The sequence below is a fragment of the Polyodon spathula genome, chromosome 1 (assembly GCF_017654505.1).
Source record: "Polyodon spathula isolate WHYD16114869_AA chromosome 1, ASM1765450v1, whole genome shotgun sequence".
Lineage (NCBI taxonomy): Eukaryota > Metazoa > Chordata > Actinopteri > Acipenseriformes > Polyodontidae > Polyodon > Polyodon spathula.
Genome location: NC_054534.1, coordinates 85130744 through 85158097, shown reverse-complemented (window position 1 = coordinate 85158097; position 27354 = coordinate 85130744). Strand labels below are relative to the sequence as shown.

The window sequence follows — 27354 nt, the reverse complement described above, 5'->3', positions numbered from 1 at the left end:
ACGGAGTTACAGTCTTCCACGGCTGAGCTGGGAGACACTGTGCATACGGCAACAATAGCCCGGGTGCTTCACAAAACTGACCTTTATGGGAGAGTGGCAAAAAGAAAGCCATTGAAAAACTCGCATAAAGTCTCAGCTAGAGTTTGCCAGAAGGCATCTGGGAGACTCTCAGACCAAGTGGAAGAAGATTCTATGCTCTGATGAAACTAAAAAATAGCTTTTTGGCGTCAACGCTAACCGCTATGTTTGGTGCAAGCCTAACACCGCATGTCATCCTGAGAACACCATCCCTACAGTGAAGCATGGTTGTGGCAGCATCATGCTATGTGGATGCTTCTCTGGGTCAGGGTCTGGAAAGCTCATGAAGATAGAAGGCAAAATGGATGCAGCAAAGTACAGAGAAATCCTGGAGGAAAACCTGCTGAAGTCTGCAAGAGACCTGGGACTTGGGAGAAGATTAATCTTCCAGCGGGACAATGACCCCAAACATACAGCCAAAGCCAAACTGGAGTGGCTTAAAAACAAAAAGGTCAATGTCCTAGAGTGGTCCAGTCAAAGCCCGGACCTCAATCCAACTGAGAATATGTGGAAAGAGTTGAAAATTCCTGTTCACCAAAGGTCCCCATCCAACTTGACGGAGCTTGAGCAATTTTGCAAATAGACAAAAATTGCAGTGTCCAGATGTGCAAAGCTGGTAGAGACTTATCCAAATAGACTCATGGCTGTAATTTCTGCCAAAGGTGCCTCTACCAAATATTGACTCAAGGGGGGTGAATACTTATGCAATCTATTATTTTCTGTTTTGTATTTGTAATTAATTTAGAACAATTTGTAGGTTTTATTTTTCACTTTGACATTATGGACTTTTTTGTGTTGATCAGTGGCAAAAACTCCTAATTTAAATCCATTTTGATTCCATGTTGTAACACAATAAAATGTGGAAAAGTCCAAGGGGGGTAAATACTTTTGAGAGCCACTGTAGATGTCAAGATATATTCTCAAATATCACTTATGTTTTGATGTGCTGTTATCTCTCTCTCTCTCCAGAGGCATTTTATGTTGTGTGTTTTACTAGAAGCTGGGGGATGTGCATCAAAAGCCATTGGAAACCCTGGGCCAGACTGTATTTATGTCGACCAGGTTAAAGCTACACTACTTCAGCTGGAAGGCTTAGACACCAGCATAGAGGATAGACTCGCTGCTCCTCCAACACCGTGTTTATCATGTGCTGACTGGTTCATCCCTTCAGCACGTGAGAGGCTGGAAAGCATCACCAACTCCCCTGTCTTCAGTAAGCTGCATAGCTCCTTGAAAGCCACGTCTCCAACGAGTAAAAGGGTGCTGTTTGGAGAGTCCACGCTTAAGAACCGCAGGGCCAGTCCTCAGAGAAGCCTCAGTGTTTCAGATAGTGGTAGTGAAGGCCATGGAGACAACCACTCCTTCAGTGCCAGTATCAGCCCGCATGCCACTCCTGACTCTATTAGGAAACTTGGCCGCAGGGAATCCCTGGGCTCTGGTGCATCTGATGGAAGTGGAGGAAGTGGAAACATATTTAAGGTATGGGCAGAGACCAACTTCATTGGACAGTTTAATATTACCATTTTTAAGATCCTTTTTGTTACATTTTTGTCCCACCCAGTTACCATTATGTGTTTCCAATGTAGTTTAGTTTTAACTTCTCGACAAAATTATTGATAGACTGTAACAGCTCCATAGCGACACGGTAAGTAGATTACAGGAATGTGTAAAATGCAGTAGACAAGCTTTCCCTTGAGCAGACAGACCTAACTCTTCAGTCCTTTTGGTTATGTACATCATTGTTTTATTTTTACAGTATACGTTTTACATGTTTATTTGTAATGCTGGAATATAATGTCTTCTATTCTGAAGCCAATATTTTAATCCATATATTTTATATTTTTTTTAAATTTACTTATACAAATCACTGTAGTTTCAGTCAGACAAGCACAAATGCAGCAGAAAAAACACAAAATGAATAGAACAATATTTTGTTTTATTTTAACAGAGCAATAAGAAGAAGCATCCTAATCCCTTTTACTTAGGAACTTTGAAAAAGAGTCTTTCAGAGAGAGAGACTGAGGAAATGTATAATACCATGAAGTAAGTGGGGCGTTCAGTTAAGAAGGGAAATGTGTTGGAACAACCTGAAAGAATAAACTAGAACAAGTGTGTTCTTGCAATATGGCAAAATCATATTTTATACCTCCAGAACTTTTTTCTCATTATGTATTGGATCAAATTAGATTGTTCTCCTTATCACGGACCCCACTCTATAAGAATATTCACTGTTATCCACTATGTAGTGGACTGTCCAGTATTGTGGTGAGGAAAATAATATGCCTCAAGGAAGAGAATGATATTATCTATCTGAATATAAGATGGTTCACTTGAGAGGGATTGAACAACAGATGTTCGAACCAGCAGATAGAATAGTTGTACTTCAATATTTTTAATGTGTTGTATGCATTACATAAAAGGGGAATTGCAAACGCATTATTAAGGGATCATTCGAAAACCATATGCTGTACTACTTGAATTTTATTTATTTTATTTTTTTTGCTATGTTGCAGACTTACAACTGGCTCTGAGAATACACTGTTTCACTATGTTTCAATGGAAACAGTCCAGGGAATATTTATAACACCAACGCACAGGGAAGTGGCACAGCTCAGTGGCTCCATCCACCCACAGCTAGTAAAGAACTTCCATCGCTGCTGTCTTTCCATCAGATCAGTGTTTCAACAGACCCTCCTTGGAAAGGTGATTTTATATTTGTTATACAAACACTTGTTATTGGGAAGGGATTACAATCAGTGACGTGATAGAGAAATAATACCATCATTTAATATAAAAAGAAAAACACGAGCATGATGAGGAGAGAAAAAGAGGTATAATGGCCAGGTTTTTCCTCACTTGAAGTGATACAGAACACCCTGCATTGTTTAGAATACGTTATGTAACGTTTGCTGTGTCCCGTTTGGTCCACATTTCAGCGTTGTATTTTTTTTTAACATATTGCTCTTTTTTTATTTTTAATTACACCTCATAGGTCATAAATAGGCTTGCTACTTAAACATTAAACGTCGAATTCTCAAAAAAAGTTTGACTGAAATAAATTTACATATGATAAACGTTGGTAAAATCGCTCCCTATTTTTTATTGTATTACCAAAAATAATAATTTAGAAATCATCTCTAGTTTATGTAGTTTTAATACTTGCTGTCTGTCCCATCTCCATTCCACTCTGAATGGCTAGGGGTTGCTGTCAGTCACCTCAGTGATCCCTTAATAGGCTACTGTAGTTTCACTGTCAGTCATTTCATCCTGCGCTAAAATGCTCTCATTCATTTCAATTTAAGACCTGCGCCAAATGTGCACTTTCATTTGCCAGTTACAGCGCCTGTCATTCAAAGCACCTACTTTGAAAATTAGCGGGTTATGGTGTAGGTAAGCTTTTTGTGCACAATACTCTGACCGAAGGCTGAAGTCTCCGCGGCAGGACGAAGCGGGCCCGTCTGCCTTGACTTCCAGTGACTCGAGTCCAACTGTGCTGAAGCAGGAGAGGGGAGGAGCGCAGACTCCAGATAATAAGTGCAAGTCAGTTCTGTTCAACTAAATGTTTTGTTCTGTACATATTGTTTTTACTGGTAAATGTATGCTATAAAAAGTCTGTGTAATACACTTTAATATGCTGCGTTTTCTATGGTTTATTTAAGAATTTAAAAATTTGTGTAACGTCTTTATCTTCACAGGGGTATAGCTCCGCTGTGACCAAACGTTATTTCAGTTTGTTGGTAACCATGGTTTTGTTGCATGTTGAGATAAAGGGGCTTTGCTAAATGAGATGTTTCTCAATGGCATAAAAAGTCTGCTTGTTTGTTTTTTTTTTTTAAAGCATAAAGGTCGATTTCACCCATTCTCTGTTTTGAATTGAAAAATAAAGATTGAAACAATGGTAAATTTATTTCTAAAATGAACACTGATATTAATTGTCAATTTGGCAAAAACATTAAAATCAAACAGTAGCAAGCCTAGTCAAAAATCAGCTAGGGAATACATTTGTCAACATTTATTTGGGAGCATTCGCCAGGAGAAAAACAAATGCAAGGGAAATCATTTTTCATGGGGATGCAGAGCTTTTTTCTATAACTGAATTATAGCAGCATTATATCATTTTTTAACTCTATAGGTAATTTAAAGATTATAAATTCAGTAATGTAACTCACCTACAGTTATTGTTTAATTATGTGTACTTCTATGTTTTTAGGAAAAGAAAAATATAGATGGTTTTCAGAATTCATCTCCAGTAATGAATTCATCTGGGTTTGGGAATGTTAAGGAGCATGGGGTCCTGTTCCAGTGCAGACCTGAAAACTGGACGGACCAAAAGAAACCACCTCCCACAATGACCTACTGGGTGGTTGGGTAAGGTGTTTTTTTTTTAAATAAATCATTGAAAAGAGTAAGATACTTGAGTTAGTAATTCTCCAGTTTATCTGATGGAGCGAACTTTGTCAGTTTTCAGGACTCCTTACATAGTGATGCATGTTTGAGACTTGTTAGTTGCACATTGATAAAGCTACTGTCTGCAATGCTGTTTTTAGCCTGTCTACCACAAAGCAGTGTTATACAGTAGTGAGAAAAACGCCAACCAAAAGTGTTGAGTTTGAGTCCAGTCACAGTTCAACTGAATCTTGTTTCCCCTGTATGACTTTGCTTATTGTAACTTTCTCTGTGTTGCAGGAGGCTGTTTCTAGAACCAATCCCTCAAGAGTTCTATGTGTGCTTTCATGACTCAGTAGCAGAAATTCCAGTGGAGCTGGCATTCAAACTTTCATTCGGTCTGGCTGTGTAAAAAACACGTCTTGTGAACTAAAGCACCCTTTCTTTAACGCTTAATCTTTTGTTATTTTTGGAAATTGTAACAGAAGATGTATCTATGTCATGAGGACCTACAGGGACAAATTTATATGTTATATTTAATTATACAGTATACTATGATGTGGTGTATATATTTATGTATAAAAATAATTTCTAAAAAGAGAGTGCTTTAGCAACGTCTGTGTGCATCATGTACCGTATATACTTTTGCGGTTAGTTTGTATTTGCCAGAATTGTATCTGCTGGAAAAACTGTAAGAAACTATCAAGTACGTCAGGTGAGCCTTCCAAAACAAGATCTCATTGACAGGGATGTCCTGGAAAAGAGCATTTAACAGCATTCTTAAAACTAGCCACAATATACTTTTGTAATATAAGGGCAGTCCGTTATAATCTACAATTGAATGTTTTTTAGGTTCTGGTTGTAGCTACAGAGTAAAAGTTAAAGAGATAATATATTGTAAGTGCAGTTTACAGGGTACTGCATGACACCAAATCGCTGATTCATCAATTAAATATAGCTGGGGCTTCTGTCTTTCATTTTGTGTTAATTTACTTTTTCGGAGATTTTAATAGCTAGTTTTGAGTTTCATGTAAATCAGGGCTTTCCAAAATTTTTGGGCGTTTTTTTTTTTTTTTTTTTTTTTCTGTCACAATATGTATAGGAACTCGACAGTACTTGCACACTTAAGCTGTACCTTCCACGACAAAATCCTTATGGTCACAGGCACACCCTCCTGGGGTTTTTGTGTGTCAAGACATTTTCTTACATTTTGCAATTCTGTTTTAAATTCTCCCCATAACTGTAATGTCTTTAAATCCCGCAAACAAGCCTTCTAATTGTAATCCGTTTTAAATCTAGCAAGCGGAGTTGCCAATGCCGGAATGTGCTGCAGCTCAGTAGCTGGAGTGGGTTTAAAGTATTGAGAACAAATCAATGTTAGATACAAGTCAGGAAGGAAAGACATTGCCCAACTGCAGGTAGTTTGTTTTTTCTTTGTCTTTTTAGTAAGGCAGTGAAGTCAATGAGAACTGAGTAACCATTTCCTGTGTTTTTGTGGTATTTATTGGCAATACACCAATTTCTTTTTCTTTTTTTCTTTTGTATCTGGGGTGTTTTATAAGTTTGTATCGTTTAAAACCAAAAACCAGAAGCCCTAAATATACTCCAACTGAAAGCTCTTAATATTTTTCAACTTTCAACAATAAATATGTTAGCGCTAATCTCAGTATAGAATCTATGTAAGATTATTAAAGTCCGGGAGGCAACCATCTAAAATGTTGTTACTTTTTTGTGAGTTGATATATTTTTGTATTATCTATATTATTCTGTGTCTTTCTGTAATTTTGTAAAAAAAAAAAAAAAAGTATAAGAACTAATAAAGTGCCTTGGAAAATAGGGGGATATGTTGGGTTTGATATCAATTGAAGACATTGAGAAGGTTTTAGTTATGGATGGGATATGTATGTTACTAAAACCCTTATGGCTGGTTTCAGGCTCCGGTTAGCAATAATATTGGACTGTCTTAACCAAAATTACATTAGACAGTCCAAGATGTGTGCCTGTCCAGGTCTGTGAAACCAGCTTTACTAAGCTTTTCTTCTAAAAAGGAATATATGTGAATGGTAAAAATTCGGGGGCACCAAGTTGTTTTATAAAAGGTTACCCAAGTCAAACAGCTCACAATAACCACTATTACATGTTACACTTCTATATGACCACAAATAAATAAATAATACTGCTGTGTGACACAGCATAAAAGGGCTTTCAACTGACTGGGCAATCTTGCACATATAAATGTATAAGCTCTGGTAAATAAGTCACAGTCCCTTTGACACAATGGTTTTTTTTTTATTTTATTTTTCTTTCTATTAGTTACCAAATCAACTGCAAAATTGCCACATGCATTTACCTGCATAAATAAATAAAGCAAACAACCTGTAGGGGAAATGACACAAAGCAATCTGCACTGCAATATGACTCTATCCATGAAACACAGATTAGAAAATGTCACATACTATGAGAAACGGGGACCCTACAAAGGGGGTTGAATGGGGGGATATTACTGGTAGTAATTGGTAAATTTTCCAAAAATAACACATATTAGTTAGATTTTTGTGTTTAACTTTACTTTTATTAATGATTTGTCATAGACTTATCTCCTCTCAATGTGGAATCTGAATTTTGCTTTATAACATGCTATCCAGCTTATATTTTCCCTATACAGGGCTGGCACCCCCCTTGGTGCCTTCCCTGTATAGGAAAAATACAATCTGGATAGCATGTGATAATATAAACCAAACAGTACTCTGCACAAATGTTAAGTTTGTGTGTTTTACTAACCACTTTTTTTTCTTTTTTTTTTCTCAAAATGTAGGAATTTAAGTTAAAAACACTTATTCCACATTGAACTTTGACCAAACATAACATGCCTATAAATATACTATTATTTATTTTGGTAGCCTTCTTACAGTGATTCTGAAATACATTTTGTAATGACAAGTTTATTATTACATAATTGAGTATCTCACTAAAAATAAATATTAAATGTCCTTTTGGAACACCGGTTGGGAGGTTAAAGGAACAAACCCTGCAGCAATGGGTAGGTATCAAGTATGTATTTTCTGAAGAAAAAAAAAAAAAGTCCAGTCTCTCTCTGTTGTGAAACCTATTACAAGTACTGCAGCGTGTTTACCTTGCAAAATAATATACAGCTGAAAGCACATTGTGTGTCCATTACAATAAATGTGTTATTAATCCAAACTTTGCATGAGAAGATTCTTTTTGTAACATTCAAGACTGCAGAGGGGAATTCCAGTCTTTGAACAAGAGTATTTCTTCACATTGAGGCATCCAGAAACTCCACAAGGCACAGCTGTGGGTAAAGGGCATGGTTTCGCCACAGTAGGTGTAGCAACGCCATAGGGGTAAGATATGGTAGTTCCTTTAAAGGAATCAATATATCTAACCATAGGACTCTGGGACTGTTTGGACTTTCTTTCCCGCATTGTTTTTATTTTAGCTTTGTTGGTTTTGGTTAGTCTCTCAATGGTTTGATTTTTGTTTTCTTCTGCTTTCTTTGCTGCCTGCAGGCGCCGTTTGCGAGCCCTTTCCTCCCTTTTCTGCATCATCTCCTCTGTCATTTCCTTCTCCTTGTAACCCATTGGCAGCTCCAAGAGAGGCTGGCTCTGCTGCTTATGCAAAAGGGCTTTCTATGAAATTGAAGTCAGATTTAGTATCTAAAACTAGTAAATCATAAATTTACTGCAATGTTGTAGCTGAGACAATCGTCATATATGAAAAATATATATATATATATTAATTAGCTAAGCCACTAGTCTGTACTCTAAATTGTACTATTGTTAACCTCGTACACCCCTTACTTGTCTTGCAGTGAGCAGAGACTCGTCAATCTCCTTCTTCAACTCCCCATTATCATCTAGCTCCCCTTTTTCCAGGGCATCCAGCCACTTCTCCTCCTCATCTTCTGGGACTCCCAGGAGACTCTCAGAGTCCACATCAGGCAAGGGGTCAAGATTGCTGTCTTCATCTAAAATGGCAAACAACTTGGTGGTTGGTATATAATTCAACCAAGAATCATAACTACATTTAAAAAAAAACACAAAAACTAGGATATATTGTAAGAATTATGGAGGTGTTTTGTTTGTATCCCACTAGAAAACAAAAACATATGAACATCTTTACCAAGCCAGGCCCTGTACTGCTCAATGGGTACTCCTTCTGTAGGTTCATCTTCATCATCCACTATCATTAATGGGGAAGGAGACTGGTTCACCTCAGGAACTACAGTGAATGTTGGAACACTGTTCAAAAAAGCACAAATAAATGTGTTAATTTAGACTGACGTTTATACACAGCCAAAACAACAGAGAATGCAACTCAAAATTGGAAAATCTCTTGACGATACAATGCACACAAATATACATACATGGTCATGTGACATGTTGTGTAATTAAAAACTAAGCTGTGTGAGAATTATTTGCAATAATCATGGGAAAAACAGAAGGCTCGATTCACACAGATTGCAAAGCAGGTCATAAAGGATTGAGCCTGGAGATGTGTGTAACTTACTGCAAAAAGACTACAGTGGCCAAAATAGAAGAATCCTTCATCTTCAACACTGCACTTACATACACACACAAAAAAAAAGAAAAAAGGGAAGGTACTTCTTGGTCATTCCCACTAATAGGTCTATATGTGTAAAATGCCATATGTTACAGCGAAAACCCATTCATAACACTCTTGGTTATCTGAACTAGTAATTCATATGTCTATTATATGATTATCAAAAAAATTTATTCCTTGGCCTTAGTTTCTCTATTTGCAATGAGGTAACTGGTCCCTCAGCACATTACAGTTTTGATGTGCAATGTTCCCAGGCACTCCACATTTGTATTTCTCCAACAGTTCAAATATGCACTTAACTAGCTTAATTATTTGTGTATATGTCAGTCATGGGGAAATTGGTGATAATGGTCCTGTTTAGCAGTCATTTACTACCTACCATAGATATAAGCAGAGTCTGGGACACCCTGGGAAGCAGGCTGTAGGAGCCAGCTCTGTGGAGTTCATATGAGAGACAGTTGCAGTAAGAGAACAAGCCAGACCCAAATTAAGGTTGGTTTTAGCTTAATAATTACACCAACTTTACCTTTTAGTTCCTAGGGTCTGCCCCCCCAGTTTGATCTTCAGCTTCAGCTGAGGTTTAACAACTCCAGAATCTGACTCCAGTGCCTCTGAAGGGCAGCTGTGTCCACCACCTTCTTGGTGGTGTTTTTTTTTGTGCTTCTTGTGCTTTTTGTGCTTCTTCTTGTGTGCACTGTGCCCAGCAGATTCATCCCCATCTCCTTAATAAAATGAAACACAATTAAATATATGTAGTTACTTTTGTAATTATGATATGTATGTGGAAGCAAAGGCGCTCATATTTATCACAGGTCTTTTTCAAACTTGTGAGCAAGACTTTATATATATATATATATATATATATATATATATATATATATATATATATATATATATATATATTTTAACGTATATATATATATATATAGTGTAACGTGCTTCGTATTTAAAGGTAATTATGTAATATGTGTTTGTGAAGAAAAAATATGACCTAAGTGTGAAAAAGCTCTGCCAAGCAAACCCGATTACAAGATGTGCGCCAATGAAGAAAACTTGGCAATCGCATATAGTACCTACATTGAAGCCAGGCAACCGATATTTTTTATGTTAATAAAATATAAAAAAAAAAAAAAGTTAACACGAATAAAACTAAAAGTAATCGTGGAGTCTGAATTGCAAGTTTGCAGGTTAATTACATTATTTTATTTCCATTTTAAAAAAATCAAAATTGCATCTGATCTGGTGCTTATCTGACCTCAGCACCTTGCTTCCATCTCGGTTATACAACCCACTCGAGAACCCTGGCTTAAGTGCGGCCTTCGTCACAGGGTTCTTGTGAATCCACATTCAAGCAACAAAAATACACACTTACCCGAAAGAAACTTCTCGTGGATCATGTCTTTCTTTTTCCCCATTGACAAGTCTGTACTTGTAAATTCCACGCGAAATTATATTCCACGTGATGACAGACTCTCAATGCTACATTCCCGGTTCCAGAGAGTTAATTTCTGGTGATTCTCGGAAAGCAGGGGCATTCTGTTGTGGAAGAGTGAGTAAACCAAAGGTGTCGCTGCAAATCAGCAAATCAACAATGTAGTTTTTATTATTTTATTCACAGATTATACAGCGGATGGTGTATTTTAATTGACGAATCAAAGATGCTCTATCATATTATAGTTCATAATATCTAATACTACTACAAAAAAAAAAACATTTTTGTTTTCTATAGGGTTTTGATCTGAATATTTCTGTAGGTATACAGATGAACTTTCCTTTCCAAGAACAAAGTCTAAAATTATAAAATAATTATAAAACGCATAACATCAGACATGAGTTATTAAAGTAATCAAATAAAAGCACGTGTGTAACAACCATTAATGTAACTAACCGATAATGTAATAATACTCTATAATGTGCTCATGGTGTAATAATCACCGGTTAATGTAATAACTTAAAAAAAAAAAATACAAAAAATCTGCCCTATAATGTAATTTTTTTTTTTTTTACGCAAAATGTAATAACTGATATGCCACCATTGCAAACCGGATCATCTGTGATATCCAAGTATTTGTCCATGTAAATCTGATAAATTGGTAACTGCTAGATGCCTTTCTTATGTAGGCATATGGGCAAAACTACAAAAAGGTACAAATCCTCTGATGGTAGGAAAGAAAATCGCGTTTATATATAAACTCGATTTTATATATATATATATATATATATATATATATATATATATATATATATATATATATATATATAAAACTCGATTATATATATATATTATAGCAATCTCGGTTAACGCAGGCAGACGCATCACACAAGCGGAGGGCGGGAGCCGTCGTGTGTTATGTCTAGATTCCATAGTCAAACCAACTCGAGTACACGCCCTAATGTTTACGAGTTCTGAGGGTTGTAATCGTTTCATGTTATTATTGTAGTCTGCAAGTCTTAACTGAACACCCTATGGCTTGACACATAATTAGACTTTTTTTTGTTTAAATTAGGCAATTCAAATTACTTGCTGTAGTGGAGTAGAGAATAAAATGCAATACTATTATTTAAAATATAATATTGTATACAGACACTTGTAGCTTACCTGAAAGGGGAAGATGGCAGTCTGAAAGGAAGTGCTCCTGAGCACGAGGGTAATGTTTGATTGCTTCATCAGTGCAATACACAGCACGTGTGAAGTGTGTCAAATCAACAGGTAATGTAACATCAGCAATAACTACATGTTAGTTTTCTGTTACGTCTGAAACAGTATTGGCAAAATGTCATACTGCACCCAAATCAAAAACAATACTAACTGCAGATTATGTTTACAAAACTATTTAAATAATTTGGGAAATGATGACAAAAATATGCATGTAAAATAAATATCTGCTGTATTGTATTCTACAGTATACTATGATCACAGTGAAGGGCTAAATAGATTTCTAGATCTGTTTAGAACACTAAATGAACCCCAAGGGTCACAACTGCATACTGTAACAATAAATGAATGACTAGAGACACAGAAGTAATAAATCTGATCGCCTAACTCTCTTCTTAAACGTTTAGGGTTTATAATTTGCACAGACAAGAATAGCTGGATTCATAGGCTAGGGTATGTAAACATGTGACTCATATAACAATAGGGCTGGGATGAACTGCACACATTTCAACGATTCATATGTTTTCATGACCCAACCTTGTAATCACTCTGCGGGTTGTAAACTGGTGTTACAACATATTTACAAAACAGGATTTGTGTTCTAGCTGACTTTTAACTGGTAAGTGAAAGTACATTCATATGTAATATATAAAAGCTGTTTTGTACCTCCTTAGTGTTTAATTTTTATCTGCCATTTGACATCCATTGCCTTGTGTTACAAATTTATTTATTTATTTATTTAAACAAATTTCTTTCCTGCTCTGGGTCACAAGGGGGGCACTATTCCACTTCTGACACCACTGCAGGCAACAGACCCAGAGACAGAAAGCTGCAGATTTAAACCGCTGTTGCACACTTTATTAAACAAAATAATACCATCCCTGCCAGCCTTACATTCCCACACACACTATTTATAGCAGCGGGGCTTGTGCCCGGCCACAATCACAATCTCAATCTGTTTTTATTATCCCTACATGTGTTCTGAGTCTTCAATTAATATGCAGATTTAATTTCACTTTCTCAGTAGGTGCATTTAGACAATATACTTTTGTTTTTCTTTAAAAGCTTGCTCAGACTATGATTTCCTTATAATTGAGGACAATCCCTACTGTTATGTATGTGCCCCATTTAAAAGGAATCTGTGACTAGTATTTAGTAAATGTTATATAACTGTATAGTTTTCAAATAATATTTATTTAGGTTAGGCCGTTATTCTTTTGTCTTTGAAACATTAACAACTACAGAAGTTATTACAGCATGTAAAATTGGAATTCTAGACAGGTGGATTGTATCATCATGTCAGAACACAGTTAATCTTTTTTTCTTTCTAGCCTTGAGCGCCAACATTTCTGTCAATGGATGTTTATGGTCAGGTTATAAGAACTGACTCATTTTCTAAAACCCTTCACTCCAGGTAAGTAGAAATGTTATAAAAAATAAACTGATGATCTGCATTTTAACAGGAGCCAATTGCTGAGCTTAAGTACATTTGACCATGCACAGTATGTTAACTTGGTATGGGGTTAATCCACTGCAGTACACAGTGACAACATCAGCTTGCCTTATTTTGTGAATTATTTATGATATAGCATTCAGTAAATGGAGGAAATAACAGCAGCTGAAGTACCCACAGTGGTGTAAAACAGTCTGTGATGAAAGTGGAATAAATGGCACCATGTAAAAATGTGTTTTCCTTATTGTGTTTCCTGCCTTAGTTGGGAAGAGCTGTTGTTGCATATGTCATTTTGTACTGACAACAAAATTGTATTTTCTGTTCATCTGACCTTGCTCTGATAGTGCAAGGACCTGGCTTTGAATCAGGCCAGTGTACAAGTTCCAAAATTCAATATCTATATGGAATGTCCGCAGATATCTGGAAAAGTATTCACATCTGTGCTCAATTTCAAAAGTACTGTCTACAGGTCCAAACCACTGCCAAGAGCGAGACGGATATCCATACTGTCAGAACCTGGCAGACTTCACAACACTTGCTTGTGCTTTCATTAGATCTCTGAAGTGAAACTAGGTAGCATGGGGGAATTCATTTTTTGTAACACCAGCTAGTTTTTTGGAAGTACAGAGAGGATTCCACGTAATGTAAGAAGACTGCTCTTAAAGAAGCCAACAGTTGGACATTCGTTATTCTCAAATCCCAACAATAACTCATGGGTTGAAGTCTTATGAATAGGACCTATTAGTTATTTGGGACTGGACCAAAACCCCTTCTTGATAGAGGGTGTGTGGAACAGTGGTGTGCAATTCACAGAACTTTATTTGTAACGCTGCTCAGGTGCACTGATTTATTTCAACCCACAGAGGGCGCTGTTATCCGAGGCTTGAGTACCAGCATCGGTAAACAAGACCAAGGTTATATCAATCCAGGTACATTGTCCAATGTGCACTCGCAGGTGCCCTCAAAATAATAATCACGAAGGACGGAACAAAGCAAAACAAAGGTGCTGCACTCTGCAGCATTCACCCAGACTGCCGCTACTCATACAACCCGAGTCTCCGTCCTACGCTCATGCGTTCCCTCACTACCCTAAACAATGACCTGGGTCTGCCCAAGTTTTTCTCCTGCTGCAAAAATAATCTTTTTTTCTTTTTTTAATTAATTTATTTCGCTCGTTCTTATCCGGCCATGCTCAGTCCAGCAGCAGAGCTTCTGCCAGCTGGCTTGTTTTTGTCTAGAGGGGCAGACCCAAGGGAACCCCAGAGTGTCATTTTATCAGTGCAGCAATCCCCCAAAGCCTGCCCCTCAGCCACTCAGAGAGATGGAAAGCCCACCTTTCCCACCTCTCTGTGTCAATGCCGTGACTGACAGGCAAATATTGTAGAGCTGCTGCCCTCTTCCTGCAGTACTATGAATGCGCTAGGAAAGTCAGCGCAGGTCTCCCCTGTTACATATCTTCCCCCTCAGAATGGGACCACTGGTCCATTCGAAAACACCCCCATGCCTTCCTGAGAGAAAAAAATCTGCATTTTGATGCAGTTTCCCTGCTCTGTGGACTACCTTGAAGGCATAGGCCTGCAGGGCCAGGTACCACTGCGTGATCCTGGCGTTGTTATCCTCATCCAATGAAGCCATACTAAAGGGGCATGATCCGTAACCAGGGTGAAGTGTCGCCCCAGAAGGTAGTACCGGAGTGACTCGATTGCCCATTTTACTGCTAGACACTCCTTCTCGATGGCACTGTAGTTTTTCTCGCAGGGAAGGAGCTTCCTGCTGATATACAGGACCGGGTACTCGCTTCCCCGCACCTCCTGAGACAACACTGCCCCGAGACCTGTTTCAGACTCAGCCGTCTGCATGGGTGAAACTCCTTCTGAAATTAGGACTGCATAGCACTAGCTTGCTACACAGCCTTCGCAGAAAGGCTCTCTGGCATGGCTCCGTCAACTGAATCGTATTTGGGGCAGCCTTCTGGGTGAGGTCTGCCAAGGGAGTAGCGAGCACCTGCTGGCTAATTTTTGAATACACTTTATATGCACCCGTCCCAAAATTTGTTTATGCCCTGGTGAGACTAGGCTCTCCTGTATTAGGGATTGACCACACCCTGAATCCAAGAGAGCCTGGGTTTTTGTACCATACACTGACACAGGAATAACAAAACCCGTCTGCTGGATTGAGGAGGGTTGAAACACAGGAGCCGTCAAGGCAGCTTGACGTTAGGGTGGCCATGCGAGACCGCAGCAGCCCGTGGGTGACCCCACTCTGCCCCGGTTCTTGGGCTGGAAGCTTCCGCTGCCACACTCCGTTCAAAGACCTGATTACCCCTCCCCCCCAGTTCCTTCGTCCTCCTTGGGGCTAGTAGAGAGGGTGATGCTGAAGTAGTGTGGTTTCCAGGCAGCTTAGCGGGCATTGGTTCTGCTGCCTGATACTGCTCTGCCAGCTGGATCGCCCGATCCAGGGTGGCTGGTGCTTGTTGCTGCACCCACATGCGCGGTCCCTGAGCCAAGCACTGCAAGAACCACTCTATTGTGATCACCTCCACCAGCTGGGCAGTGGTGATTGCTCCTGGGTTCAACCATCCCCGGGCATAATCCTGCAGATGGTGAGCGATGGTCCTGGGGTGTTCCTCCGCAGCGAAGTTCTCCTCCTGGAATTTGTGACAGTAGCCCTCCGGAGTCGCCACACGCGGTTGAGGATGGCTGGTTTTAGCATGGGGTAGTCCATCATCACCTCCGGATCCAGGATCCTCGCTGCCGTCTGTGCCTCCTCCATTAGTTGTGGTAGGAGGCCGCTTATCCACTGCTCTTGAGCCCTCCCGGCAGAGATCGCTATGGCCTCGAACACCTCCAAGTAAGCGTCTGGCCGATCCTCTGCCATCGTTTTCGTGGGCCGCTATAGCATAGGGTCAGGTACAGCCGCTCTTGCTCTTAGCGAGGGAGGTCCATCATAGCGGCAAATTGCTGCGGGTCCATCCTGCCTTTCTGCTAGTGCACTGCTTTGAGTTGGCAGGGCCAGTGAATCCCACTCTGACACCACGTGTGGAAAAATGGTGGGCAATTCACTGACATGGAGACAGAACTTTATTTGTTACGCCACTCAGGCACACTGATTTATTTCAACCTGCAGAAGGCACTGTTGTCCTACCAATCCAGGTACACGGTCCAATGCAGGTGCACTCACAGGTGCTCTGGAAGTAATAATCACAAAGGACAAAAGGCAAAAGAAAAAGAGAAAATAAAACACATTAATAAAACTACAAAACAAAGGTGCTGCACTCTGCAGCGTTCACTGCCGCTACTCATCTGCCCAAGTTTTTCCCCCACTGCAAAAATAATCTTTTCTTTCTTTTTATAATTATTTATTTCACTCATTTTTCTCCGGCCATGCTCGGTCCGGCAGCAGAGCTTCCGCCAGCTGGCTCGTTTTTGTCTAGAAGGGCAGACCCGAGGGAACCCCAGAGTGTCATTTTATCAGTGCAGCAATCCCCCTAAGTCCGCCCCTCAGAGAGAGGGAAAGCCCACACACCCCCTTTCCCACCTCTCTGTGTCAATGCCATGACTGACAGGCAGATATTTTAGGGCTGCTGCCCTCTTCCTGCAGCACTATGAATGCGCGAGGAGAGTCAGTGCAGGTCTCCCCTGTTACAGGGCATTATTGGTAAAATGTTAACTGTTTTCTTATACTTAAGCAGGCTTTGAAAAATAAGAATAAGCGGTTGAGAGAGGTTTCAAAACTAGTAGGTACAACAGGGCCGTAGCCATCTGTGGAAAAACCACAGAGACACTTATGTATTGTAAATTACAAACCCCCAAACCCCTACCTAAAATGATGTAATAATAATATTCACAACCTGGGAACTCTAAACTATTGTTAGAATTATTAAAATATACATACGCTGGGTTCACTAAACTGTGGGCTACCAAGGGAATGTATTATTCCTTATTATTAGGCTGAAATATACAGGTAGTGGACAAAAAAATGTAAACATCAATGTAAAGTCACGTAATAGGGCGTTGGGCCACCACGTTCGGCCAGTACGGCCTGTATGTGCCGTGGCATAGAGTCTACCAGCCTCTGGAATTCTGCAGGAAGGATGCAGCACCATTCTTCCACGAGAAAGTCAATCAACTCATGCCTGGTTGATGGAGGTGGAAAACGCTGTCTCAGGCATTGTTCCAGAATATCCCATAAATGCTTGATTGGGTTCAGATCTAGTGACTGAGAAGGCCATGACATATGGATAACATCAGTGTGGTACTGTGGATGGGAGCATTGGATGGGAGACCCCCCACCCGGCAGGAAAAAATGCTGAAACATGGGGTGAAGATGATCATTAAGTACCATTAAGTAGTGATTAGCATTGACCTTGCCTTCTAAGGGAATGAGTGCACCCAAACTATGTCAGGAAAATGTACTCCACAACATTACGGAACCATCAGAACCCTTCACTGTTGGAACCAAGCACTCAGGGCTCTAGAGTTCTTTAGGTTGGCGCCACACATGCACTTGTACATTTGTTGAGAACATGGCGAAGGAAGACTCATCTGACCATGTCACATTTGTCCACTGGTCGGTAGTCCATTGCCTCCTTGCACCACTGGACTCGCAAGCGTGCATTGCCAGGTGTGATGAGCGGTTTGTGCACTGCAACCCGACTGTGGTATTCCGCTCTGCGGCATTCTCGGAGGACTGTTTTTGATGATACTGGCTCTGCAGTTGCTCGTCTGGTTTGCCTTGCACTTCGATTTAATGCACAGATATCACGATCCTGGAGTATGTGCTTCCGCCCGCTGTTGCCCTTTGCTGATGATGTCTTTCCCTCGGAGTTCCATGCCGACATCAACTTAGACACTGCTGTTCATGAAACACCAGCAGTTGAGCTGTCTTGGTCACTGAAGCTCCTGCCAAGCGAGCCCTAACAATCACCCCTCTTTCAAAGTCACTGAGGTCTCCTCTTGCAGCCATGCAAGCCATAATTATAGGCAACCAGGTCTGTCCAGTATTTTATACATAACCCTAAGCATGCTGGGATGTTATCTGCTTAATTAACACAAGCCACACCTGTGTGGAAGTCCTTGCTTTCAATATACTTGGTGTACCTCATTTACCCAGGTGTTACCATTTTTTTGTCCACTACCGGTACTTCTTTTTAATCAACATTATTACTTTGCCTCACCTTGTAAAAAATTCGCTAATAATCCTTGGTTGTTTTCGAAGCCTTTAAAAAAATGTTTAACTAACAGCTATGGTGGTATGAACTAAACTCTATGGTGTCGCTGTAGTCGTCAATGACAGTAAAAGATTTGAAAGTGCACATCTATTGATGTGGACTTTGAATGTACGCTTTTAATGTATGCACACAACAAGGGATGAAATGCAATCTATTTTGCAGCAAAGCAACATGTAAAAGAGCCTAAATAAATATTAGTATGATTTTAACAGAGGCCCATGCCTCACTTGGCGCTAAGAATCATTTATTCAATTATTCTGTGTAAAATGCTAGCCGTTTTTTGTTGTATGAAATCTTTTTTTTTTCCATAAAACCCATAGCAAAACATTCTCATCACTTTGAATTTCATATAATCACATCTTGGATGGTTTTTGAATTACATTTTATTTTAAATGAAGAAAATGTGTTTTACTATAATTGTGGACTTTCATACCTAAGTGTTAATAAAAAGCAGTGTTCAAATAAATGATTGATCTAATCTCTAATTTATCAACATGCCCTTTTTTTGTGAATTAAGACACATTACATGTAATTCACTGTACGTATATTCTTATGCTTTACTCTGATTTTGTTTTGAACCTGTGAGCAGCAAGTTAATACCGAAACATCACAATTCACGTCACTGCTGTGATTCAACACTCAAAAACTGAGATGCGTGACCATTGTCCTTCTTGGCTTGTCTTAGCTTCTCACAAATGATTGATTCTTTTAATCATGGAAGACAGGATGAAGCATTGTTGGATTTTAAGATACAGTCAGTTGGCTTGTTTGTACTGTGTTTCTTCATATCACTGAGTTTTAGCTCCAGGTTGTAACTTTGGAAACAGAGCTGTCACCTCCAAATTATTATTTTTTTTTAATTTATTTATTTATTTATTGGAGTAATTAGGGTGTTCATTGCTTGTGGTATGAATGTTACTGAATGTTACCTGTACAGGTGATGAAGTAATTTTAACATTCATCATTTTTATCTCTTCCCACTTCAGCCCTCAAACATCCATCACTCCTCTGCTGAAACTGAATATAATTTATATTTGAATCCTCTTGCCGTTTTCTCATGTCAGTATGCGCTGCCTGAACTAAATCTTCAAAAGCTGCTGCTGTAAAATTCCATAGGCCTTGGAGTATGATACATCCTGACAGCCCATTTTCATCCAAAGCTCTTACAGATGTGTGTGTTTTTTTTCATGGTCATTGTTGTGCGGAATGTATCTCCTATATTGTCTGCTTTCCAGTGGGAGAAATAGTTAATTGATATTGAGTCCAATTATACAACAGTGCTTCACAATGCATCATGCATAAGAGGTGAATGGATGAATAAAAGAGAAATCATTTTAATAAACGATAATTAAGTTGAAGTTGGAGACCGCTGTACTAAATGTAGGACTGTTGTCTTAGCTGATGAACTTTTGCATTAGATCAAATTTGGTATAACTTTGCGTGGAAACCTTGTACAGGGCATTATTCTACAAAAAGGGAAAGAGACCTATTTTTGCAAGGCACAAAGCTTTTCCTTCAAAACGGTTATTATGTTGTTATTAGTCTGATGTATTTATTTATTAATAAGTGAATACTTTGTTTTAGTACATTCTGCGTTGCTTACTAATGGGAAACGTTTATCAATATAATGCAGCTGTCAACGTTGATAGTGCCTTACAACTATGGTTGTTTGTTGTTAAACTGGTACTTGGAATGTGCTTCTTTGTTAATTTGTATACACTAGCCCCCTCCCCCACATATACACTCACTCACATATTTTGGATGTCTCGTGAAAATTACTTAAACAGTGCTAATGCATCAAGCACATTATATATTGCTTAGCATTGATGCACTCTGTTTAGGAAGCTGACTCAGTTACTGTCAGGGGGCGGAGCTAGGCGTACCTGTGCATGATGCACTGTAGGGCTGGTGGGCTGACTGCCTGCTTGTCTGGAGGGAGAGCAATGTAAATCCATTCACACTGTCCCTGAGCTGTTGTAATTAATGTCAACCCTATGAACTTGGTGTATATAAAAAGCATAGTGGTGCATAGCCTATTAAAAGAGCAGTGTCAGGGGGTTTATCTAGGCAATGAAATTAAAGTATTTAAATGAATGACCTTGGCTAGTCTCACAGAAAAGATCTTCTGCTACATAGATGCACGGGGAATCAAAACCTGCCTGAAGAGAACTGGCCCTTGTAAGAGCTGAATGTGAATTCCAGTGTTGCCCTGTTTTTTATTATATTTTGTGTAATTTAAATGAGTGGAGGAAATGGTTTAACATAAATTTGCATAGCTAGTAAATGTTGTTGCTAATCTGTTCCAACAACACTATGTCCTAACACATTGTATCACATTGATTTGGGATTATGTAGTAAATAAATAAAGGAAGCTGTTTTATTTGAAGGTGGGTAGGAACATCTGCCAACATGACCCCAAACTGTTTTTTATCATTACATTAAAACAAATGACACATTAAAGCTAGCCAAAATGTTAATATTTTTTCACCATATTCCCTGTCTGAGTGTGTTTCAAGAATAGTTTTTTTTTTTTTTTTCCAAGAATTGTGTTTTCTAAGATTTTCTTGGTTTAGGAATGAGTAAATTACAAAGAACCTTGTAAAACTACTGTAAAAAAAAAAAAAAAAAAGCTTTTCAACAATAAAAAAACTGAGGTGACATAAACAAAAAGTGTGACAACATTTGACTTTAAATTAATTGCTTAATAATTTGATAATTTTCATCCCAACAAGCATCTTAAACTCTTGCTCTGTTTGGTACACGCTAGAGCAGGGTATCTCAACCAGGGGTCCGCGGCCCCTAGGGGGCCTTCAAAAATAAACCAGAGAATGTGTTATTTCCCTGCACGCTTATGACACGCTGAAACCTGTTAGCTTCAGCATGTCAGGAGCATGCGCAGATATGAACGCTCAGTTTTCAGGTTACTTAACACGCCTTCTGACAGTTGTGTTTCCAATTCAAATCAAGACTAAAAAATACGCACAAGAACACAAAAATTGGACTACAGAACAACGGTCAAAGGTGCTTTGGAATGTTGATGGGTGGACAATGACACCTGTGCTTTCTGCCAGTTCTGTTGTCAATTCAACGCTTGTCTTCTTTCTATTCCTTAAGGATATTATCTTCAAGTACTGCTCATCTTTGTTAGACAGTTTTTTGGGTCTTCCAGTCCTGGGTTTGTCAATTACAGATGTTTCTCTGTACTTGTTGATTATGCTTCGGATACCACACCTTGAAAATCGAGTGATGCAAGCTATTACACTCTCAGTCAAGGTTGTTATAACAGTAGAAAACAGTAGTGGAGGCTTTGAGTAAATTGTTGATGCTCATAATGCATCAGAGTAGAAAAATGCAACATGTCTAAGACTTTTAGTCCAAAACATCTTGTGCTTGTAGTCCGAAACGTCCTGATAGTCTAGTTTTTGTATCAACTGTTCATATTTTTGTTCACCTTTTGGTACACAACAGTAGTTTTTAGTTTTTTTCAAATATATATATATATATATATATATATATATATATATATATATATATACACACACACACACACACACACACACACACACACACACACACACCATATTCTACTGGCAAGAGCCTTGCACTGTCACTGCGGAATTCAGCTTAAGGTATTTCTTCTTTTTCTTCTTTTTTTTTTTAATTTAGTAATGGCCAATTATTTTATTATTTTTTCCCAATTTGGCATATCCAATTATTTTTAGGCTAAGCTCACCGCTACCACCCACGCGCTGACTCGTGAGCAGTGAAGACGAGCACACGCTGTCCTCCGAAGCGTGTGCCGTCAGCCGACCACTTTTTTTCACACTGCAGGCTCACTGTGCAGCCACCCAGGAGCTACAGCGTCAGAGGACACAGCTCTGGGCAGCTCTGGGCAGCTTACAGGCATGCCCGCAGGCTCCTGGCCAGACTATAGGGGTCGCTGGTGCGCAGTGTGTCGAGGATACCCTGGCCGACCTAAACATCTCCTAAATGACTAATAATATTAATAGCATTGTAATAGGTTTATAATAACTATATATGCAGTCAAAATGTATTGCAAATAATACAAGGAGTGTACAGTACTTTCTTGTGGCCTGTTATTTTTTTATTATTATTTGTGTAACACTATGTCTGTTTTTTTATTAAAAAAAGGCTGCACTTTCAGGCCCAAATTTATAAAGGGGAAAAACCAACCGCAAAAAGCCACGTGATGTGCGTATTCAGTACAGCCGCACTCACAACTTATTTTATAAGAATAATTAGGTAAAGCAGGCAATTCCACAATCAACCAATTTAAATACCCCTCACCTCAATTAGTGGTGGAGAATTACACAACTCTAACAATATATAGCAGGTTTGGGTCAACCCTGTGTGTGTAGGCTACACATTCCAAAAGAAAATGAATGGTAAAGACCTCAGCCTGGTACTAGCCATGGTGATGAGGATGCTCAGAAGCGAAAACTGAAATTTACCAATATGGAATTGGAGATTTTGGTACAAGCAGTACTTGTAACACATGAAGAATTGTTACAAGCTCGAAATACATCACCAGGACAAATGAAGAAAATATGAAATGTGCGGTGGCTTCTTAATAAACAAATGTACCATTTCAGAGTTTGTAGAAGGTTACTTATACATTACAATCCATCATCCAGTTACTGTGCTTTGCATATTAGTTCAACTTTTTATTTCGTATAAAACAATTCCAGGCACAAAGACGACTGGAGTGGGTGACTTCAGACCTGAAACAGGAACCAGGAAATAAATGACAGAGAGGTGGAGTTGGGTGGAGCTGAGCGATTGGTACCGCTCAGCATTAAATAAATGAACAGACAGTCAGAAAATAAAAGGTTGCAAGACAAACAGAAACGCAGGACACCGCACTTTCACCAAAACAAAAAAAGACAAATAAAACTGACTATACAGACAAAACACGGTGTGCAGATATTTTTAACTATTAATAGTATTATTATTATTATTATTATTATTATTATTATTATAATTAGCTCCGTCTCCAATCCCATTCCATTCCAATCCCATCCTGCTCCTCTCCCCCCTGATGGTGATTGAGGCAGAGGCAGCTCCAGCTCCTCTCCTCTTGATTGTGGGGGAAGTGATACTAGCAGGCATTCATCCTCTGCTGGTGGGGGAAGTGATACCAGCAGGTATTCATCCTCTGCTGGTGGAAAGGGACCCAGCAGGCAGTCACCCTCTTCTGGTGGACGGGGATCCAACAGGCATTCATCCTCTGCCGGTGGACGGGGACCCAGCAGGCATTCACCATCTGCTGGTGGAGGTGACGGAGGCAGAGGCAGCTCCTGCTGCTCTGCTCCTGCCGATGGAGGTGGCGGAGGCGTGTAGTCTCCTGGCAATGGAGGTGTGAGCGGCGTGTAGTCTCCTGGCGGCGGAGCTGGGAGCGGTGTGTAGTCTCCTGGCGGCAGAGGTGGGAGTGGCATGTAGTCTACCCTTATTACAGGGGACTGGTGCAGCTCTCCCTCACTTGCAGGGGACTGGTGCGGCTCTCCCTCACTTACAGGGGAAGGTGATGGAGGCAGAGGAAGCAACTGCTCCTCTCCTCCAGGTGGTGACAGTAGGGGAAGTGATACAAGCAGGCACTCACCCTCTGCTGGTGGAAGTGGGAACAGCTCCCTCTCGGGCTTTGGATCCCCACAGTCCCCCCGTCTGGGCGCTGGACTCTCGTGGTCGCCCCGTCTGGGCGCTGGAGACCCTGCTACCTGGGTTGCTGTTCTATTTATAGCTGCCTCCAGGTAGCAGAGGACCAACTCCACCCCTTCCTCCAGGGAGTTTGGGGTGTGTTCCCTCTCATACGTCTTCCATCACTCCCTGTCCATCAGTCACAGGACCCGGATGGCTATGGGTATGGACTGAGCTTCCAGCCCAGCATTGTCCTGGATCCAGTCCCTCAACCTGATGGCGTCTTCTGACATTTTTTTTTGTTTGTTTTTGTTTTTTTTGTTTTAAACAAGAAACTGTGGTTCCTGCTCTGGTCTGCGTCTAGGAGGTGCTGGTAATCCCACACTGACACCACGTATCACAAAGATGGCTGGAGTGGGTGACTTCAGACCAGAAACAGGAAAAAGGAAATAAACAAGAGAGAGGTGGAGTTGGGTGGAGCTGAGCGATTGGTACCACTCAGCATTTAATAAATGAACAGTCAGAAAATAAAAGGTTGCAAGACAAACAGAAACGCAGGACACCGCACTTTCACCAAAACAAAAAAAGACAAACAAAACTGACTATACAGACAAAACACGGTGAGCAGATATTTTAACTATTATTATTATTATTATTATTATTATTATTATTATTATTATTACCTCCGTCTCCAATCCCGTTCTCCACTCACCGAACACACAACATTTAACAGAAAATGCACACAGGGGCAGGCACTTTGCCATACAGGCATATAGACTTTTCAAACTTCAGAAACAATAAGTTTTATTTACTTACATACATGGCAGTCAAACAGGTGGATAATCCTTCCATTGTTATACAGCAATATGTTCAACAACAATAACTCCATACAGCTTCATACAAACAGTCTTCAGTTTAACTATGACTTATATCTTCTTAAAGTCTTATGCAGTTACAACTCACCTCTGTCTTATGTTTGTCTTTATTTCTTACTCTATGTATGACTTTAACACATATCTGTAAGGTATATATGGTTGAAACACACTAGGCAAGAACGTGGTGCTCTCACACCCCAAACTAAAGCACACAGCCTGCTTTGATTTCCTGCCTCTCCCCCATTCTGCGCACAGCAGAATTGCAGGTTTAAAACGAATTACATATATATATATATATATATATATATATATATATATATATAGAGATAGAGAGAGAGAGAGAGAGAGAGAGAGAGAGAGAGAGAGAGAGAGAGAGAATACAAATAAACAGAAAACACATACCTTTTAGAATAAATTAAATGAACACAAAGAACAAATAACCCCCCCCTGCATTTGCAAACAAGCACAAGCAAGTGCAGGGAGAAAAAGAAAGACAAATAAAACTAAAAAAAAAAAAGTTTTTAAATTGTGAATGAGGAGAACCACACAAGTGTCATCTGCTCTCAGTGTGGTGATGTCAGTTGTTGTGCAAGGCTGAATTGTATCTCAGACACAGACATTTAAATATACCCTCCCATATTTTTTATATTAATTAGGTTGTTTGCATTTGGAAGGAGAGTTTATCTGGTAAAAGAAAACCACATGGAAACACATGCAGCCTGAAAGTACTACCAAAATAATGAGAAAAAAAAGGTTAGACTTATTCTTCTTTTTCCATTAAAATTGCCCCAATGAGTCCTCAACAATCGTTGTATCTCATTAGGATTGTTATGTGGCTCCATCAGGACAGTAAAATTGTTTTTTTTTTTTTTTAACTTGTATCACAATGTATTCTTGTAATCCTAGAAAACAGATTAAGAGTATTTAAAAACTGAAACATCCCAAACTGTCCTGGTTAGTCCAGAACCAATATATGCCAGATTGTTACTGCAGCTGGGAAATCAATTACCAGTCATTCAATCAAACACTAATTCTAATTTCAAAATGGAATTGCCCCCATACCTCCATTTTCATGTTTTTAAATTACCCGAGTTGGCTCCAAATCCAGGTAGGAGCCTGAATTCTCTGGTCCGATTTCACTCCTCAGGCTGACCTGAATTCTTAAGTCTGAATTCAGGATGGGAGGAAATTACATCATAAAATGTCAATCAAAAATATTGTAGGGGTGTGGGAACATACCGTATAAAGGGACATTTTGGCTAGTATTAAATTCTGAGGATTTTCTACCTTGAGGGATTTTGATTGTTTTTGAATTGTCATTTTTCATTTAGCACGTTCACAAAGAAAACACAGTTTTGCATTTATAGTTTTAATTCCAAAAACATTAAAATAATTATAGCATCTATAATGTCATTGGAAAGCCTTCAGTTACTGTATTTATTGTTCTTATATGACCCTTAATTTTATGGTAACTGTAAACTTTTACAATAAGCATTTACTATCTCTCTGTTTTAAAACTTAGCTATGGTTCACAACATAACACAGTGGAATGATCACAGTACCATGTAATTGTAGGACAGTATTGCCACGTGTGAAAACTTGAATATTAAGCCAAAACAAAAATGATTTAATTTGCTTCGAAATAATTTCAAACTGGTTAATACACTAGCAAGCACTGGTAAAATCAGTTCAGTTTTATAGGTTGCAGAACTAATTTATTTTAACATTTTGTTTTGTTTATGGACTGTGTGATATCTGCACGATGGGTGTCTTCAGTAATAGTATCTACAACGCATCGACATAACAATAAACCAGTATGTTTGACTTTGCAACAAGTCTGTTATAAACAATAGTGGGTGTTACTTAATTAAACCCTTTCCAAAAAAAAAGACCACAAAAATGCTTAACAAAAAAGAACTGGCGCAGTTTATAGTGCCTCTGGGTTTCTGATCGCATGAGATCAATTTCAATTCAAGCAAATTGGCACCATTACTGCCATTCTCATATTCACTTTGACGTCTGACATATTCTTTCCCTTGCCCGGCGCTTCTTTAACCTGTTCTGCATACCAGTCTGCCAAGGGAGGGGTCGCTAGAACTGTATGCAACCATTTGATTGGTGTAAGTATTATTATAATACCGTCTGCGGGGATTTCACATCTTGACATTTAACTCGCAAGTATTTCTGGGATAATTGGTAGTATTTCCTCGCCAACTAATTAAGAAAAGCATGGAAACGCCACATTTTTCACCAACTCGAGTTATCCGTCAGCTCGAGTTATGGGAGAATTCAGACCAATTTGTTGGCTGTCCATGGAAACGAGGTACTAGACTTCGATTGACCCTGACCTAGTTGTGTTTAGGTTAATCAGGCACTGAGAACACAACACCATTCCGTCCCCATCTTTTGCATATATCTAGAGAAATGCTGGTCCAAA

The 27354-nt window shown here is 39.3% G+C and overlaps 2 protein-coding genes across 4 annotated transcripts in view; one reads left to right on the top strand and one right to left on the bottom strand.

Annotated features, from left to right (window-relative positions):
* Positions 1 to 5598, top strand: part of intu (inturned planar cell polarity protein) — a 31423-nt gene extending 25825 nt beyond the window's left edge. For both annotated transcript variants that reach the window (XM_041264741.1, XM_041264732.1), the window contains exons 12-16: positions 1048 to 1557; positions 2027 to 2121; positions 2592 to 2781; positions 4289 to 4446; positions 4765 to 5598. In XM_041264741.1, coding sequence (XP_041120675.1) covers positions 1048 to 1557; positions 2027 to 2121; positions 2592 to 2781; positions 4289 to 4446; positions 4765 to 4876 — 1065 coding nt within the window. In that variant the 3' untranslated portion in view covers positions 4877 to 5598. The remainder of the gene's footprint in view (positions 1 to 1047; positions 1558 to 2026; positions 2122 to 2591; positions 2782 to 4288; positions 4447 to 4764) is intronic.
* Positions 5599 to 5624: 26 nt separating this feature from the next.
* ino80b (INO80 complex subunit B) lies at positions 5625 to 10663 on the bottom strand. Of its 2 annotated transcripts, none has more exons than XM_041264720.1 (5): positions 10421 to 10663; positions 9575 to 9767; positions 8608 to 8726; positions 8286 to 8452; positions 5625 to 8114 (listed from the first exon to the last, which is right to left on the bottom strand). In XM_041264720.1, the coding sequence occupies exons 1-5, from the start codon at positions 10461 to 10463 to the stop codon at positions 7656 to 7658; spliced, it is 981 nt and encodes a 326-aa protein (XP_041120654.1). In that variant the 5' UTR covers positions 10464 to 10663; the 3' UTR covers positions 5625 to 7655. The 2 variants fall into 2 exon arrangements, with proteins under 2 accessions (XP_041120654.1, XP_041120646.1); XM_041264712.1 differs by having other exon boundaries at positions 9575 to 9770; positions 10421 to 10648.
* Positions 10664 to 27354: the final 16691 nt, after the last annotated feature.

Coding starts and splice junctions, on each gene's coding strand:
- ino80b (XM_041264712.1), bottom strand. CDS start 10,463: ATGGGGAAAAAGAAAGACATGATCCACGAGAAGTTTCTTTCGG. Junction 8,727..9,574: donor CAGACCCTAGGAACTAAAAG/GTAAAGTTGGTG, acceptor TTTTTTGAACAG/TGTTCCAACATTCACTGTAG. Junction 8,453..8,607: donor GCAGTACAGGGCCTGGCTTG/GTAAAGATGTTC, acceptor TTGCCATTTTAG/ATGAAGACAGCAATCTTGAC.